Source organism: Chenopodium album, chromosome 7 (assembly GCF_948465745.1).
Source record: "Chenopodium album chromosome 7, dcCheAlbu1.1, whole genome shotgun sequence".
NCBI classification, from domain to species: Eukaryota; Viridiplantae; Streptophyta; class Magnoliopsida; order Caryophyllales; family Amaranthaceae; genus Chenopodium; species Chenopodium album.
The window spans coordinates 49,225,127-49,243,226 of record NC_137840.1 but is presented as its reverse complement, the minus strand read 5'-3'; the positions used below and the strand labels follow the sequence as shown (position 1 = coordinate 49,243,226).

Sequence of the window (18,100 nt, the reverse complement as noted above, 5' to 3'; positions counted from 1 at the left end):
TATGAACTCCAACCTAACCCTAGTTCTCTCTGTAGCCGCTCCTTCCTCCTCTTCATTCTCTTTCCTTTTTTTTTTATTTTATTTGAAGGCAAGCATCGAAATTCTGGGTAACTTCTCTGTTTCATACGTATATTTCAATTCGTTGGTAATTCCATTTCATTTGTAGGTATGTAATTTACCTCCCTATCTTAATTTCTAATAGTCCCACCATTATATAAAACTAAATTATCTTGTTATTGCTAGATTTTTTTTTTTGTTGTTGTTTTGAAATTAGTAAAGTATACATATAGATCTGAGTTTTTAGGCTACCCAAATTATTTTATTCAGATGAATTGTTATTATATACAACTAAAACGAGTATTATAATATACATGGGGATCGTATTCTCATTAGATTAAAATAAATTTGTAAACGGTCAACATCTATACTAAATTGCAAAGATATAAAACTAATTGCAAGTTTTTTATTTATGATTTATTATTTAATAAGTTCTGCACTAATTGCAAGTTTTTGATATATGATTTATGATTTACAAAAGGATGCTAGAGGGGTAGATCTTCCACGTCCGGTTCCCCCTTAGTTTTGTAGCAGGAGTAGCTTAGCTTAGTTTGTTTTTTATTTGTTTTTGTTTCTGGGTGTTGCTTTGTTTTTGTTTGTTCTTTGTTTTTTCCTCTGTTTTATGGAATTTATTTTCCTTATTTAAGGTCTGCACTATATTTATGTATGGGAACGTTGCTATATTATTTTTATTTTTTTAAAAAAATCAAATAATGATGAAAGATGAACTAGAATATTAGCTCAATAAGGTCTGCACTATAAGGTCTGTCAATTGTCTCTTGCTTACCCCAATGCGCCAATGACCCATCTATTTGCTTATTTTGTTTTACCTTTGTTTTGTATGCATTTTTAATGATGTTCATTGTTCTTTTCAGCAATGGCTTCGAATGATAATTATCTTGAGTCTAATATAGGTATGATTCTCCAATATTATTCTTTTAAGTTATTCATTTACTCTGATTGTATATTGATTTTTTGTTTTGTTTATCAGATGATAGTGATTTACATTATGAGCTCGAGCCAGAGCCAATTGTGGAAGATTTGACCGTAAAAGACTCCATCACTGATTTATATGCTAAGCGAAAATCATGGGTGTGGCAACATTTCATCCTTTACATGGAGGGAAAGAAAATTTTGGGTTGTTGTAAACATTGCTTGAAAACAGTGTTTCAATCAGAAAGTGTAAAGGGTACTTCTAATCATTCAAAACATCTCTGTGATTCTTGCCAAAAATATAAAGAATTTAGAAAACTTTACTCTATTAGTAATTTTGATCAAAAAGTTTATTGTGCTAAGTTTGCTAAAGCCATAATTTGTCATGCGTATCCTCTTCAAATTATTGAGCATGCTGAACTTAGGGAGCTCCATATATATTTAAATCCTCTTGTTAAGCATATATCAAGAAGCACCATTCTTAAGTATTGCATTCGTGAGTTTGACACGCACAAAGCTATATTGTCTAATGTATTGTCTAAATTACCTGGCCGAATATGCTTTACTTGTGATGTTTGGTCTGCTTGCACATCTCGTGGATATATTGTCCTCACTGCTCATTTTATTGATGAGAATTGGACACTTCGGTCCAAAGTCTTGTGTTTTAGATATTTCCCTCCTCCACATAATGGCAAGGATATTTATAATATTACTGTCAAATTGATTGATGAGTGGAATCTTAAAGGGAAAATCTTTTCTATTACTATTGATAATGCATCGGCAAATGATGTTATGGTTGATGAGCTTAGGAAAGATTTGCTAGAATCTCATTCTCTACCATGTGATGGCAAGTTTCTTCATGTTAGATGTGCAGCTCATATTTTGAATTTAATTGTAAGGGATGGTCTTGACATAGTTGATGAAAGTGTTGTTAAATTGCGCTCAATTGCAAAGTACATTGATTGGTCTGATGCAAGACTTACTCAATTTGAAGAAGCATGTAAGTCATCAAAGTCTGGTTTTTCTGGTAGGCTGAAACTTGATGTGAAAACTCGGTGGAACTCGACATATTTGATGCTCAGAAAGTGTTTGGAAGCTGAAGTTGGTATTGATAGGTTTTGTGTATTAGAATCTGGTTTGCCATATTGTCTAACTGCTGCTGAATGGCAAACCATACAAAATGTGTGTGATTTTCTTGAAGTATTTTATGATGTTACAGTTCTGTTTTCTGGTTCTGAGTACCCTACATCTAATTTGTATTTTGAAAACATTGCTTATATTGAAAGCTTGTTGGTTTCTGCTCATGCTGACCCTGATGATTGCATTAAAAAAATGGTTGCTCCTATGTTGGATAAATTTTCTAAGTGTTGGGAAAATTATACTTCCATACTTGCTATCGCTGTTATGCTTGATTCGCGTTATAAAGCTCAAATTGTGAAGGATATGTATGACACATTGTATCATCATGATGAGAGTGCTAAAAAGGTGGATGAGGCATATTATGCTTTTACTGAGCTTTATACCTCGTATTCTGGTGTTAGTACTACTTCTACGTTTTCTGATCAAAGTGATTTATCTTCTACTATAAGTGCTTCAAGTGTTCTTTCTCGGCCCTATAAGAAGACTAACACTAGAAAGGTGATTCTATTTATGTTATTTGAAAGTTTATTATTCTGGAGGTTCTTAATTTGTTTTGTGTTTGTGACTGTGTGTGTGTGTTTGCTATGTTGTATTTTTAAATTTTTTTAAAACAGAGATATGTTGCAAGTATGGGCGCAAGCAGGGGGGTCAAATTTGATATTGATTCATATCTCAATTCCCCTCTTGTGCCAGTCATAGATGGGCAAAAGTTTGATGTTCTTGATTATTGGAAAGGCCAATCCTCTGTGTATCCCATTCTTGCTCGTATGGCTAGGGATGTCTTAGCCATTCCAATTACTTCTGTCACCTCAGAATCTACCTTTAGTATGGGAGGAAGAATTTTGTCCAAGTTCAGGTCAAGGTTGTTGAGTAAAAATGTTGAGGTTTTGATAACAACTCAAAGTTGGATAAAGGGTTATGATGAACCTATAGATGATTCCAATTTGGATGTTGTTAGGGTGGTTGTGCCTCAAGTGATTGATGACGAAGACTTAGAAAGTAATAAGCGCTTTTTGCATTAATGACCCTCTTTTTGGTAAGCCCCTTTGATATCTCAACATCAAATTCTAAACTTTATTATTTCTTTTGTTTGATGCATTGGTAGAAACTGAGTTTTGTTTCTTGTTGTTACATTTTGTGTTATTGATTTATTTCTGACAGTGAACCCAAAGGAGCAAATATGTTTTGTTTTGGAAATTGTAAGTTTTTTTATTTTTTTTTTTTAAGTTTTTATTCTATATATTTATGCTCTTTTACATAATTAGTGATAATTAGTTAACATTGTTGTTTTCTACCATATGATTTTCATGGTGCTCTGCTTCAAGAAGGGATCTTGTGTCAATGAATTTTTTTGGTATGTCCCTTTGTCCTCTTAACATCAAATTTCAATAGTTTTAATCACTTTAGTTGTAATGTTAAGAATGGTTTTAATCACTTTCTTCTGTAATTTAAATTTCACAAAACCCCTGATGTATTCATGCATGTTTTTTTGGGTATGTTTGACTTTTTTTTTGTAAATAAATTTGTGGTTATGTGGAGAAAACTACTTAAGTTTTGGAAGAAGGTATATCCAATTGGTAGATTAAGATTGTTACTTGCAGCAAGATTCTCAAGGTATATTCACACCCTTTATCATTTTAATATTGAGACATTCTATAATTTGCTGTCATTTGAGATATGCTACTAATTAATAGTTGATAGATTTGTTTTGCATTGTGTTTAAAAATTAGCATTTAACATTATGTAGGAATAAAATGTAGGTAGAAAATGCTAAGATTCTATAGAATGTATGAGTGTGAGTTGTTTTATCTTAGTTTGATTTGGTGTAAATGGTGATAATTTTGTTTTACCTTAACTGTGAATCTTGGTTTTTTCACTTTTGTGGCTCTGTTTTGCGGTTCTGTACGATTGAACTATCCTTCCTCTTTTTAGTCTTTCCTCCTTTCCTCATTCAAGCTGAATTGCGACTCTTGAATCATCTTGGAATTATCATAGCAAACTTGTTATAACAAAAATTGTAGAGATGAAGCAAGAGTTAAGTAAATGTTATAGTTTTCCTTCAGTTGATCTTATTTGGGATACCCAAATTAAACTTTGAAGTTTAAACTGATTATGCAATTACTCTTCGGCTTGCATAATTATTACTAAACAATCAGTAAATCAGTAAATCAATCAGCACTTTGGAGTTAATTGATTTGCTTAAAAAGCTCTAGTAAAAATGGTTTAACACTCCTTTTATTTCACTACTAAACAATAGGCACACTATTGAAGCAATCAGATTTTGCACAACTATATATCTAATTCATTCTCTACAATCTTTACTTAGGACTGCATGAACCAGAAAATTGAAAGACTTTGTTCATTTCTGAGCATGGAGCTGTTTAAAATCTCATGCCTTGTATTTTTTGTGAAGTTAGGAATTTTTTTGGAAGGGCAAGGCTTTTGTTATTTTTGAGGAAGTCGTACCCATAACATATTATTGGAGTCAAAACATTGCAATGATATTATATGCAGCGTATTTTGTATATGAAAATGAAACTACTGAAAAATACCTAAGTTTTAATCATTGGATTATGTATATGTAATATATTTAATTATTATAATGAAAATGTAAGCGCTTGATATATCCTTTAAAACTTTATTTATTTTGCTTTCATAATTGTTTCTTATAGGTTGCATCAGACTAGTAGTAATGTGATTTATATTGATATAATTGGTTGTAGGTGTTAGAGAAAAGAATTATTAGTTCATAAAATATAACAAAATGGGAGGAAATTCATTAAAAATGACAATAGGCTTTACGCAGCATTTAACTAGAGCTTTACAAGCAAATCAATTAACTCCCGCTTAATGTTTAGGTTTATTAGATCTTGTGGCATTTATTAAAGAAAGTAAATTAATATAATTGATATGTACATGAAGTAAACTTAAGACTCAATATTATTTCTTTGTAGTCAAAAAGTTAACTTATTAAAAATTAGTAAATATATAGTATAAGAACTTGAATAAAAAAAGTAAATAATTAATTATGATCGGGTTAAATTCGGATCGGGTAAAAATGAAATCGAGTTAAAATCGGATCGGGTTAATATCAGTTCGGGTCAAAACAGATCGGATTAGATCGGTTATTTTTCGGGTCAATTTCGGATCGGGTTGAGCTCGGGTCGGGTCAAATCGGTTCGGTTTGAGGGTTTAGGTCGGGTCAAATTGGATTCGGGTTGAGTTCAGGTCGGATCAAATCGGTGCCGGGTTAAGTTCAGGTCGGGTCAAGTTCGGATTCGGGTTGAGTTTAGTTTGGTTACAGATCGGGTTGGGTCTTGAATTTCTCGGATCAAATCGGATCGGTTACAGTTCGAAACGGATAATTTTTTTCGGGTCGGTTCGGTTTTGACACCTCTAATTACAAGCCTATATATCACATGAGTATGTCATTGATGACAAAAGATAGATATCTTGAGTGCAGTTTGAATCACTTTAAGTGATCTAATTACAATTTAGCAACATAGTACAGGATATATTGCATAGTATATCCAAATTCTAGTACACAACCGAACTCTAGCATGAACTGCATAGTATATTCAAATTATAATTTCCCCAAAAAAAAGTAAAAATCCAAAGTACAATGACCAAACATGCAGTTAAAGAAAAAGAATTATTCTTAAAAAAGGGGTTATAAAGACAATAACAAAGCCAACATCCATATATAATAGCAAAATGACAATATTTATATTACATAGTCTTAAAATAGCTAGATAGAGGGGTATTAAGTGGCACACAGCTTTCAAAAGTAGTTATTGAAATGCACATAAAAGTAAGCAACTATATTATGAATTTCTAAGGCATAAGTGTTAGGCTAATCATGTTGAAGGTGTGTGAAGGGAACCATTTCTTCATGCTTGATCTTTATTGTTCCCATTTTGTAACAAAATTCACACTCTTGATAGCATGGAATACTGTGGCCATTTATTTTCTTTCCACAGGAGAGGGTACAAAGATATTAGCATGGAATACAAATATATTGAAGGTGTTATAAATATACAACTAAAGGTTTAAAGTTATAAGGAAGTAAAATAATGATCGTAGCCTTTGCATAATTTTGTAATAACTTTCATTTAATTTTTTACATTAATATAATAATTACTCCATAATAAGGTAATCAAACTTAAAAACATAATATCATTTAGAATCCTAACAATTTTTCCCGGGCAATAGTAGTATTGGCGACCCAGATTAGCCGAGTTATGGGAAACCCGAATTTCGCACAACCCGGCACTGCAGAGGCAGTGAATAATTATTGAGAAACTATAATACAAATATGTTGTTGACGAAGATAATTTAACCGGCAACTTCATAGTTGTATTAAAGAATCGGTTATAGAAATACATTAGCAAAAATTATGCTAATAATCCTATATTTTAGCAAAAATTGTGCTATTGAATATCAAGGTTTTTGTTTTATTTAATGGAATTTTGAAATAAGCTGTAATTGTTTTTTGATTGATAAGTGGAAGGTAGGAGGTTTTTTTATTATGAATCGGTTTTTGAGACATAATTTTAGCGACGTAATGAGCTAGTGATGTATTTGTGATTATAATATGTGTAGGGTTTTTGTTTTTGTTTTAGGGGATTTTTTTTACTAATGTGGAGGTGCATAGATTAAATTTTTAGAGGTGTATTTATAGTAACAATATAAGGTAATTTTTTTTATAAGGAAAGATAATAATTGATTACACGTGTTGATATATAGTATGGTTCTATAGATTTTCCATACACATAGATTTTCTGATATGGTGGGTAATTTGTTTTTTTAAAAGTAAATAGTTTATGCCACTTGTTCATTTGTTGTGGCTGTTGTATAGCTTTTTCAAAGATTTTGTAATGCTTTATGTCATTTGAATATCTTTTTCAGCTAAAGCCACCATGAGTAAGCTAGGCTATGCTATGTATGGTGTATAAAATATTATAAATCATATGAAGTAAGCCATCACAAGTTTGTACTTCAAAACACCACGCTAAACACATTTAGGAAAGTTAACATTAAATATACTTACAAGTGAATAACCATTTATGATTATCAGTTGTTAATCTTATTTATTTATATCATTTAAATTAATGATGATTTGAATCTGAAATAAATAAGCTGTATTTGAGTTAGTGAAGAACAAGGATGTAATTTGGGGACATCCTTAAGATTAATCTTGAAATAAGAGTGATGAAAATGATGGTGAGTAGTGTCTAATCTTAGGCACATGAAGTTGGCTAAGGGATTAAGGTGTAATATGATGTCTACAGATGGAAAAGAATGACTGGAGTAATGGTGAAATAAGTTCTTTAAAATTATTGGGAAGCTTAAAAGGGTATGTTTGAGACATTATAAAGTGTTTTAAAAATGATGAAACTTTCCACATGATTCATTTATTTTCTCAAGTTGAAAAAACGACAAGCATTCTACTTTTCAACTTGGAAGAAGACATCATATTGAAAAAAAAAATATTTTTTTTTTAAAAAAAACCTAGCAATCTAAATCAGCTATAGCATAATAAGCTATAACAGTATCTATAATGCTTGAAAGGTGATGTATACTATATAAGACAAAAGTATATATTCTATTAGATACTGCTTAATTTATTACATTACAAAAGTTTAAGGTTTGCTTTCCATTACAATTAATAGACCTATATAGCATATAAAATCTAAACTTACTTAACATCATATCCTATTAAACCTTAAATGGTTAGCTAGAATGAGCAAAAGAGTTCAACTACTTTTAACCTATGTAGATCAAGTGTTATGTAGGAACACAAGTTATCACTTATGTGCCTTCATAACCCTCCAAAATATTAAGGATCTATTCAACCATATTATATATGACTTTTCATACACTACTAAGTTGTTGAGGGTGCAAAATGCAACAACTTTATATTATATTCTAAGCTAAGTGTTATGTAGGAACAGGGGCTATTACCTTTGTTCCTACACAACCCTTCAAAAGATTTAAGTCATATAGATTTTGTTGACTTTTGGTTTATATGAATTACTATGCTGCGAAGGGAGCAAAATGTAGCATTCATAAAACATAGTAGAATATTTTAAATTAGCAATAGGAGTTTTTCAGCAAACCTTGTACCATCTCTGGTTCATTTTGGAAGGTATGTGCTGATTGCTGAGGAATTTTTAGTTGCTATGTTGTCAGGGTTGCTGTTTTGAATACAATTTCCTACTCTTGTGGAGAATCAGTGTTGATGTTTTCAGTAATTTTTGTGTATGGTTCATTGAAAACAGAAGGTATTTCTTTGATATGAGCATTGGGTATGCAGATCTTGGTCTTTGTAGTTTCAACTTCATTGACAGTGTTGGAGTGTTTTCTTTTGAGTGAAGAGCGTGGTCGTCCATGCATTGACCAATTAGGGAAGGGTTCTTTTGCAAATGTTGAAATAGAAGCATTCGTAGTTGCTGAAACTTGCACTCACATCTTGATCAATTGTTTCTGATATGTTGGAACCATCAATATGTGGAGGAACTTAGACCTGTTTTTTGCCCTTTGTAGTACAATCACCATGATCATCTTATATCTGAACTGCTTCTAATGTCCACTGAATTATGTTGCTAGCAGTTAATGCTAGTAGGGACCAATTTCCAGATAGAAGACTTTGGAACTCATTTTTTGTTGTATGGCTGTGAAACAAATTAAATTTCCCTGTGAGCATTAGCATATGAATATGTAAGCTCATGTATACAGAATGATAATAACTATATTACTTGATAAGTTAGAATACATACATTTTCCATCATATTATATATATCAGTTGTATTCATTCCAAAGATTTTTTCAGTTTCATTGGCAAATGATGTAAGTGCTATGCTGTCATAGGCATCTGTAGCATCAAAAGTTAAAGCAACCCTGCATATAATTTTGTGTTATTCAATACATAGTAAAAGATTATGTATTATTTACGAAGGTACTATAAGAATAGGTGAATTAATATAACCTGAGACAAGCATTTGCTTCTTTGGTATAACATTTTGAACAAGCAAATTGCCTCCCTTCTGGTAGTTTTGTTGGCTTCCCACACTTTGAACATCCTATATATGCTTTTAGTTGTTGTTCCATAGATACAAAGGTCACAGTTGCAAGTACCTAATGCCTTTCATCTTGTAATGCATTTTGCACCTGCATTTGGTTGTTAAAAGGAATAAGTTGCAAAGTTATGTTGGAACCATTTTTTAATATGTAATAATAGATGTGAAGCTGAATACCTTTTTATCCTTCAGGTATCGAATAGTGACAGGTGCTCTTGCATTTGCAGGGTCTCAAACTTCCAGAATCCTTTCCTGTCGATCTAATAGCATCTGTGCATATAGGGTTGACCTATACAAGTGATAATACATAAATGTAAGTGATGTCAATGTAATTTTGTTTTACAAGTGATTACAAAGAATATTGATACCATTCTCGCAACACATTAGCTCTGTCTCCTTTAGGATTGTAGATAATCTGGTTTTACATTCTAGTGGATAGAGAGAAGCCTAAAAAATACATATAATCATTAGCTTAGAAGAAACACAGCAGATGAATTATATCGTATTATTGTTATTTTCTAACCATTGAGGTTGCTTGGACTGATTGATGTGAACCCAACGACTACAAATTTTTTAGCCCAAACTTTTAATTGCTCACAATTATTTCCAACAAGATGATTCCATACATTAACAATTATAGGCTGGGTGTTGCTGTTCAAGGTTTAGATAATTAAATTAGGTACATCTCGGCATTAGTAGCATTTATTTGCACAATAGATAGTGGGATATAATACTTACGTTTGGTCAGTTATGATAACCTCTCGAACATAGGCTAGCTTTCTGTCCATAGAATGAGGTAACCAAACGGACTTCTTCCTCCACAAACAAGACTACTCCTAATAAATCTGCCATTATTAAGGAAATATGTTAGTTTAACTTTAATAATACATATAAAGTGAAATAATTATAATGTAAGTGTCGATACCATATCTGACATCTTCTCGTATGTCTTGTGCTATAGAACCGATTGACTGAAGTTTTGTATAAAACATTATGTTATAACCACATAGCTGTTATTATTAAAGGTATATGAAAGTTTTAGTTTACATACCACATATCTCATCCAAGAAATGTGCTTTGGCTATTTCTAATATTTCTTGAAAGTCAGGTTCTATTTAGCTAGTTACAGAACATATGGGCTGGATCAAAGTCTTGTCTGTGAAATTAATTTGGTATGGTATATTTGTGATTGCTCTCTCAAAATGTCTTGGCATTGGATTGATTGCATCATTGGTTATCTCATAGTGAGCATTTATTGTGAAATTCTGACCAACAGTGTCAATCTGATCTTTAATTAAACGGGCATGCATCATAGTTCCCTAGAGGATGCAATGAAATAACTTAATGTCAGATTTTTATTACATAATACTCTAATTTTATGTAACTGAGTTGTGCAAGTGCGAGTTGTTTAATAGATTGATGTTTCAGATTACTGATGTAAGTGATGTCAAACTCAGGTTCTAGTTGTGCAAGATGTTTCAGACTACTGGTATATACATATGACATATATGACAATATTGGTCATCATATTTAAGTTTTATAGACATACATGACTATATTGGTGTATGTAATAATTGATTCATTTTCATTGAAAAAAAAGGGGTTAAAAGAGCAGATATTGTTGTTGTTGTACTAAATATGATATAAATGAATATAGCATTTACAATAATAAACCCAAGGTGTATAGTACAATATTAAATTTATAATGAAGTATCATTCGAATATAATTAATGTAAGGCTATGTAGTTTCAAACTATACCTTTTCATCACATAATAGAAGCGTTTCGTAGAAAGTGCAATCATCCGTAGTAATTTTCTCTCTGAAATGTCTATTACCTTCACTTTTATTCTATAATCATCAGCTCCTGGACTCAATTCACTAAGAAATAGTAATTCTGGTTTCATATTGGTACCTGTATTTGTCAAGAAAGAAGTAAAAAAATAATTTATTTATTTTACATTGTCCATTACTATCTTAAAAAAAACATTGTCCATTACTAATTGAACATATTTTCTACTCAAGTATACACTTTACAGTAATTTTAATTGTCAATTCAAGGTGACTTATAGATTAGCATAATTTATTGAATTTAAATACATGGCTATACCTAAATTGAATTATATAATATTGCTTATTATTAATTTTTAATTTTTTGGTGAAAAATACATTCTATAATAGTTTCTTCTACTAACAATTAGGTTTATTTAAAATTAAATTGTTTAAAACACTCTAAATCAGCATGATTCAACAAATATCCTTAATTTAAACAAAGAAGATTAAATTGATTACAAAGATTTATGGACATAAGGTGAATTATTGAAATTGCAGTAATTAAAACAGTAATAAATGTACAAATCAATTAATATATACATAGTGCATAAATGTAGAAGATGAAATCGATGAAGTAGAGACGAATTACCTAGGTTATAAGCTTGATTGATATATGGATCTGCTTTTTTTTTTTCACTATTTATGATGTAGAAATACTACTGAAATAAATATGAGATAATTTAGGAATCTCAACCTTTTTATCCTCAAAACTATATAGTTATATATATGTAGGGATATAGAAAGGATGAAGCTATATATCTAATCATTTATAGAGACAGTCATATTATACTGGTAATATAATTTTTTATTTTAATAACTTATATTTTTTAAAAAGTTGTGGTTGACCGTAGTTATATGTACTTTTTTGCTTGTAATAGATATGAAATATTTAGGGAGTAGATCTTTTTATGGAGTTAACAGTGCAGCACTGCCATTGTGATTATTTAAATAAGTAAGAAAGGACTAATTGCCATACTTATTACTATTTGCAATTCTGAATTTCTAAAATATTGCTAAGCAAGCAAAAGGTTTGCTTAATTGTCCTGTCCATTTTTTCTTTGTTTGGATGAAAAGACCTGATTGGAAAGCTAAAAATTTAGATCACCTCTTGAAGTTGGAATGATTTAGTATTGCTAAATGACTTTTAAATGTATTAGGCTTGAGGTTTTTTTGAGCTTAAATGTCTTTTATTTACCTTCTTAGGCACTTGTCAAAAAAAACTACGAATATCTAGGGGTATTATGGTAAACAAAATTATTTTCACAACTATTTTTAGGCTTTGTTTGCGAGTATTTGAATTGAGCATAGTTGTATCTCGACTCGTTCAAAGTTTGAACCAAGTATATAAGTGTATGAGGGATATTGTCTTATTGCGTGTCGTTTTCGTAACTATGTTATGTTCTATAAAAATGTGTTGTTAATATGCTTTTGCTATGATGCTATTGTTTCTTTATTATTACATTATAAAATTGTTACATAAAGTGGTAAAAATTACATTGCCTTTTTTTTATGAAAGGATGGTGACAAAGAATGGTAACTTGAAGCAGGAAATTTTGTAGATCAAACAATTAAATAGCACACATTTAAAATATTACTTTAATTTTGATAAGTTGGTGTTTTTTTTTTTGTTCATAGAAATTTTCACTTCATTAGCAAGTCTATATGTGCTCCTGTTGATCAGAAACATCTTTTTGGGAAATGATTGTGAGCAAATATATATATCAGGAATTTAAAGTCGGGTATAATTGTGAGCAATTAAAAGTTTATCCAAACATCTTTTTGGAAATTTATTTGTTGTGTATAATTGTGAGCTATTATAAGTTTGTCAAGCCTTTTAATTTGTTGGAAAGAATAATTTGCAAAACTATATTAGCAGTCTACATGTTTGAATGCACTTAGTAGTGTTTTGCATAAGGTTTATTTGATTTATGTAGAGTTTTTAGAGAATATGGAAAACAATAAAAGTGAACTACAAATTATAAGGAAGTTCTAATATTTAATAGTAATAACATAGTGCAGTTCCATTAGAACCATAGTAATACATATGCTTGTTTCTTGTTTTGCCTTTTGTGTTGTTTTCCTCTTTTGGTTACCCTACTTAGCAAAGTACAAATACATTCTAGCTGCATCAGCCTACTATGATATAAAAAAAGGCAGTCTTTACATGCATAGCAAAAGATATAAAGGGTAATAAAATATGATTAGATTCAAGCCATAATTTTCGCATTCATTAAGCTAAGCTTTAAGGAGTGCTTATGTAATCAAAGTTATCTCCATGTGCTGGTGCATCAAGACTTTGTGTGGACATAACTTGATTATCATCTTTTGATTTCCCCTAGTTTTCCATCCCTATAACTTCTGCACCTGTAGGCAGAGCATTCAATGAACGCTTCTTTCGTGTTGTTCTTGTGCCACTGAATTCAGCATTTTTCTTCTTTTGAGTACCAGAGGATTGTTTTAGGTGACAATCAAAATCAATTTCTGATGCGCCAATTATTTATGCAGATGTCTTTGGGTCATGATTGATTGAATGAACATCTGTGTTGTGATCTGATTCGGAAGTCTTTGAAGATAGCTCAGCAATCAAGTTGTGTGCATCAGCGAAATTGCTAGAGAATGCAGGGTCAGCTCATCGTCATGGTTACCCCTTTTTTTTCCAGAAAACAGTTTGTGGAATATTTTCTGCATTTTCAAGATCACGTCCATTGTCAGAAGTGTCAATCGTTATCTGTATAGAATATTCATTAGTCTCTGATGGTAATTGTTTAACACCATCAACTGAAGTAATGTCTGTATTCATAGTCATTACATTAGTATGTGACTTTTTAGCCACTAAAGCTGTAGGTACTTTTTCTTTTCTGTATTTTGAATTAACTTCTATTCCTTTCAAACACCATTCAAGAATATTGTTCCTTGAAAGAGTTGTTGTAAGGCCGACTTGCATTGAAATATGATTCGTACGTAGTCTACGTACAATCGGCAAGAATGCATTTTCATCTTGCTGTCAATATAAGTAGTGTTTGGTAAGTTTTTATGCTTTGAGAAACTGATGCAAAATTGATGAGTCTAGTATATCACTTATAGAATCTTTTATAACATGAGTTTCTTGTGCAGTCTAACCAAACAACTTTTCTGTATCAGTATTGAATGTTATGAAAGTCATAGTTCCGGAATCATCAACTACTTCAAACTTGAAAGTAACTCTGTATCATGAGAAGACATTGGATATATTAACATTAGGTAGTGGAATAGTTTTGCTAAAACCTGCTAATAATTTTGTTTTACCGGTGTGAAGAGCTGCTGTCCTTTTTGCACCCACCACAGAAGAATCCTGTCCCGACAGGAACATTTGTGCGCCTTCCACAACTAAAACATCCAATATAAGCAATGATATTATCAAAATCAGGTTTGACAATTGTTACATTTAACCAATGACGCTCTTCTTGTAATACATTATGTGCCTGCATTATGAACACAAGTCAATGGAACTATCTATGAAGCTATATTTGTTCCAAATGCTAAACTCTACCTTTTTATTTAATCACATGTCCTCTTAGTTTGCTTATTTTAGGTCCATTTAGAGATTCCACAAGAAGAGTTTCTAAAATACTTTGAAACAGAAGGAAAGGAAAATTGATTTTAAAAAATCAAATTATGATTTAAGATGCTACTGAAGTTTAGGACAATGAAATCCCATCTCTTAATTCAAAATATTTTCCTTATCACCCTTCTGTCTAGCCTCAATTACTATGACCTAGATAACAAATCAATAATCCTACAATTTCAGAATCTAACTTCAAAGATTAACGCATACTAATTAAAAGAAAGTGGAAAAAAATGACAAAAATCAAAGATTAATTGACATGAAATTGGGGAATGTAGGTAAAAAAAAAAGTTTCTTCATTATCTTAAACAGCCTAGAAACTGAAAGCAAATTAAAGAACTGGTATGAGTAAATAAATCAATAACTAACTCACTAATTTAGTAAATTAACTCACTAATTCACCAAATAACCACATGGTACTTTGTAAATAAGCCAACAAGCTTAATCAATACTTTATCTAAACTCTAAAGTGACAGTGGGTACAAGCTGCTGCATGAGAAATCAACCAAAGCAATCAGGTGCATCATCAAATAGGAGTTACAATTTAGCTATTCTAAAAATATTGAATCTAATTGTACCTTCTTTTCTCGGACGCCATGAATATTTATGTAGTTGTCATTTGAAGTTTGATATCGTACTTGCAATATTTGTTCCTTTCTATGTAACAGCTGCTGAGTATGAATCTTAGCCCTGCAAAGGATATCAGGTGTTTGAGGGCAATTACAATATAGCAGCAATAAATAATATAGAATTTTGTGAAGGTATACTATTCACGCAGAATGTCTGCCTTCTCTCCTTTGGGCTCATGGATGATTTCAGTAGACATACCAGTAGACAATGAGAACCCTTCATTATGGTTAACATATGTCAGTTGTTTCCTCTAAATGACACACGGAATTCAAAATACTCTAAATATCCACTGTTACCTTTATGTAAAGAAGGTCTTAACGCCGTAAAACCAACGACAGCAAAATCTCTAACACATGTACGTAGAGCATCACAAGCAGTTCTAGCTAAATCATTCCATGCAATTATAGTAAGAGGCTGAGTGTTTCTGTCAGTAAAGGTACACATGTAAGGATCATTTTTTTTCAAAAAAAAGTTATTTAACCATGATATCAAGCTAGGACTACAAAGATTTAGACTGTAAAGGATGCATATACAAGCTTACATGTGATCTATTACAACAATCTCTCTGACATGGTGTTCCCGACCTTTGGTTTGAATTGATCACTCGTAACTTTTCTTCTACATGCAGAACAATCCCTAAAACATCTAGAAAGTGAACAACATATATAGTTTAACTATAAATTTGTAAAACTTAGTAATTACATAATTTCTAAAATAAACTTTTCAACACAATCTCTGATTTTAGTTACTGTATTTAGAGTCTGCTATCATGATACGAGGTATTGTATGTATTGATTGAAATATTAAACCACCAACTGGCATCTCAGAGTTTGCTAGTCGAACAACAGTTTGTCCTCCAAAGGTCATTTGGTAAGGCAATTCACCATTGTTGGACCTCCACTGTTCTGCTATAAGCTTGATAGGTGCATTTGAAATTATATATTCACCATTGTAAACTTTTGCATCACTAAAACTGTCTATTTGATCCCCAAATAATGCAGCTCTCATTTTGTTACCCTAGAATGGACATGTGTAAGTATTTTGGATCTATATGTAAAATATTTAAGTGGCTATAAATTTTTGAAACATTATTAACAATCCTACAAATTGGTGGCATAAAATGTAATGCAGGCATAAAGAATTAACACTGATCTAGCTAAATAGATTATAAGTTTATACAGATGAATTACCTTAGCATCAGCAAGTAATAGAGTCTGATATAAAAGGCCTTTCTTGGAAGATGGTTTTGCTCTAGCTTTCTCAACTACTTTAACCTTCACATTGTAAGTCTTGCTGTTACTGTTCAGTTCATCAAGGTATATATACCCTTTCTTCATGATTCCAAATCTACAAAGGGTCAAATGGTTGGATTAGAACAACAAGTATAGCTATATTAAATGAGGAATAAAATAGGGTTAGTACAGTTAACAATGAGTAACAATGAGTAATACACATATTTCATTTATATGAAATTTTCATAAGGTCTATGTCAAGTTATAGATTGTAATTGTAATCAGGATAATAAAAGGATTTTTTTTGTACATCTATGCATTTCAACATAACATATAAAGAACAACTATTTCTGAGTGTATTATCTGTTATTATCAGAGCTATACATGGGAACACATATTAGATTAAGGGAGATGAATTGTTCGGACTAAGAATTGTAATCATCTATTATCATATCTATATACAACAATATTTATAAATTAAATAGAAAATAAAATCAATGAATAAGTGAAGTACCTTTGATATAGACAGGTGTACTTTCCAAAATGAGATGTATTGATCTTCTTATGAATGAAGAGTAATAAACTGATTGGAAATGCTATATATTTAGTCTCTCAAAGTACAAAATGCAAAGAAGGGCATACATGGACAGAACAGTTAGTTGATTGTGACCACAAATGAAAAAAAAAAAAAAAAACATTTTCCTTCACATCCAAGGCTTTAAAAGGAAATTCTAGAAATCTTATTTGTACTAACTTTTATAGTCAAATTATTGTTAAAACCATCTTTTATATATATATATATATATATATATATATATATAAAGCTAAACTTTTAGCCATGTCACGACATTACGACACTTGGCGTTTTAAATTTTCGCCAAGTGTCGCGTCACGTTAGGGATATATTTTATAGGATAAAAAAGTTGGTATAGAATTCTATTTGGATAGAATTTTAGGATAAAGTTTAGAGTTTTATTATCGGTAAAATATCAACATTTACAAATTGAATTATAATTTTATCCAAAAAATTATTAGATTATAACTCTAAAAAATTATCATATAATTTAATTTTTATATCATAATTTTTTTTTGAGCAAAGGAAGTAGTTCAAAGCGTAAAACATCTATTTATAATATACACTAATTGATTAAAATTATATACTTTACAATCTAATAAAATAGATACCTCTCAATTAGGGTTGGGTTATGAAACATCTTTGATTGGGTCACTTCAGGTTATGAGTCAAGGAATGTTCATCCCTGCCCAAAGTTTTGGGTTCAGGTCAATCTGACGTGCTTTGAACATTTCTTTTATTTATCTTATTGTTTGCTATTTTTTTTAATTATTTTTTTAATGTATAAAAACGATCATTTTCACCAACATTATTATTAATCATTACATACTGACTAGATAGCAAATCGCCAGAAAAGCACATCAACTCCTAACTAATTTTGTATCAATGATATATTTTAAATTTTGACATATAGATTATAAATTTATCCTAAAATTCAATAAACAACCCGGGCATCGCACGGGGCACAAAAATAGTGTATATATATATAATGAGAACCTTTGGTATAATAGGAACTAGGAA

The 18,100-nt window shown here is 30.9% G+C and overlaps 1 protein-coding gene across 4 annotated transcripts; it reads right to left on the bottom strand.

The window, feature by feature from the left end:
* Window positions 1-7,716: 7,716 nt before the first annotated feature.
* Window positions 7,717-11,763, bottom strand: LOC145637876 (uncharacterized). 4 transcript variants are annotated; one of them, XM_081688886.1, is made up of 8 exons: window positions 11,630-11,763; window positions 10,969-11,122; window positions 10,135-10,180; window positions 9,948-10,054; window positions 9,387-9,498; window positions 9,119-9,300; window positions 8,910-9,030; window positions 7,717-8,826 (listed from the first exon to the last, which is right to left on the bottom strand). In XM_081688886.1, the coding sequence occupies exons 6-8, from the start codon at window positions 9,238-9,240 to the stop codon at window positions 8,749-8,751; spliced, it is 321 nt and encodes a 106-aa protein (XP_081545012.1). In that variant the 5' UTR covers window positions 9,241-9,300; window positions 9,387-9,498; window positions 9,948-10,054; window positions 10,135-10,180; window positions 10,969-11,122; window positions 11,630-11,763; the 3' UTR covers window positions 7,717-8,748. The 4 variants fall into 4 exon arrangements, with proteins under 4 accessions (XP_081545012.1, XP_081545013.1, XP_081545011.1 ...); XM_081688887.1 differs by lacking the exon at window positions 10,135-10,180 and adding an exon at window positions 9,578-9,656; XM_081688885.1 differs by lacking the exon at window positions 10,135-10,180.
* Window positions 11,764-18,100: the final 6,337 nt, after the last annotated feature.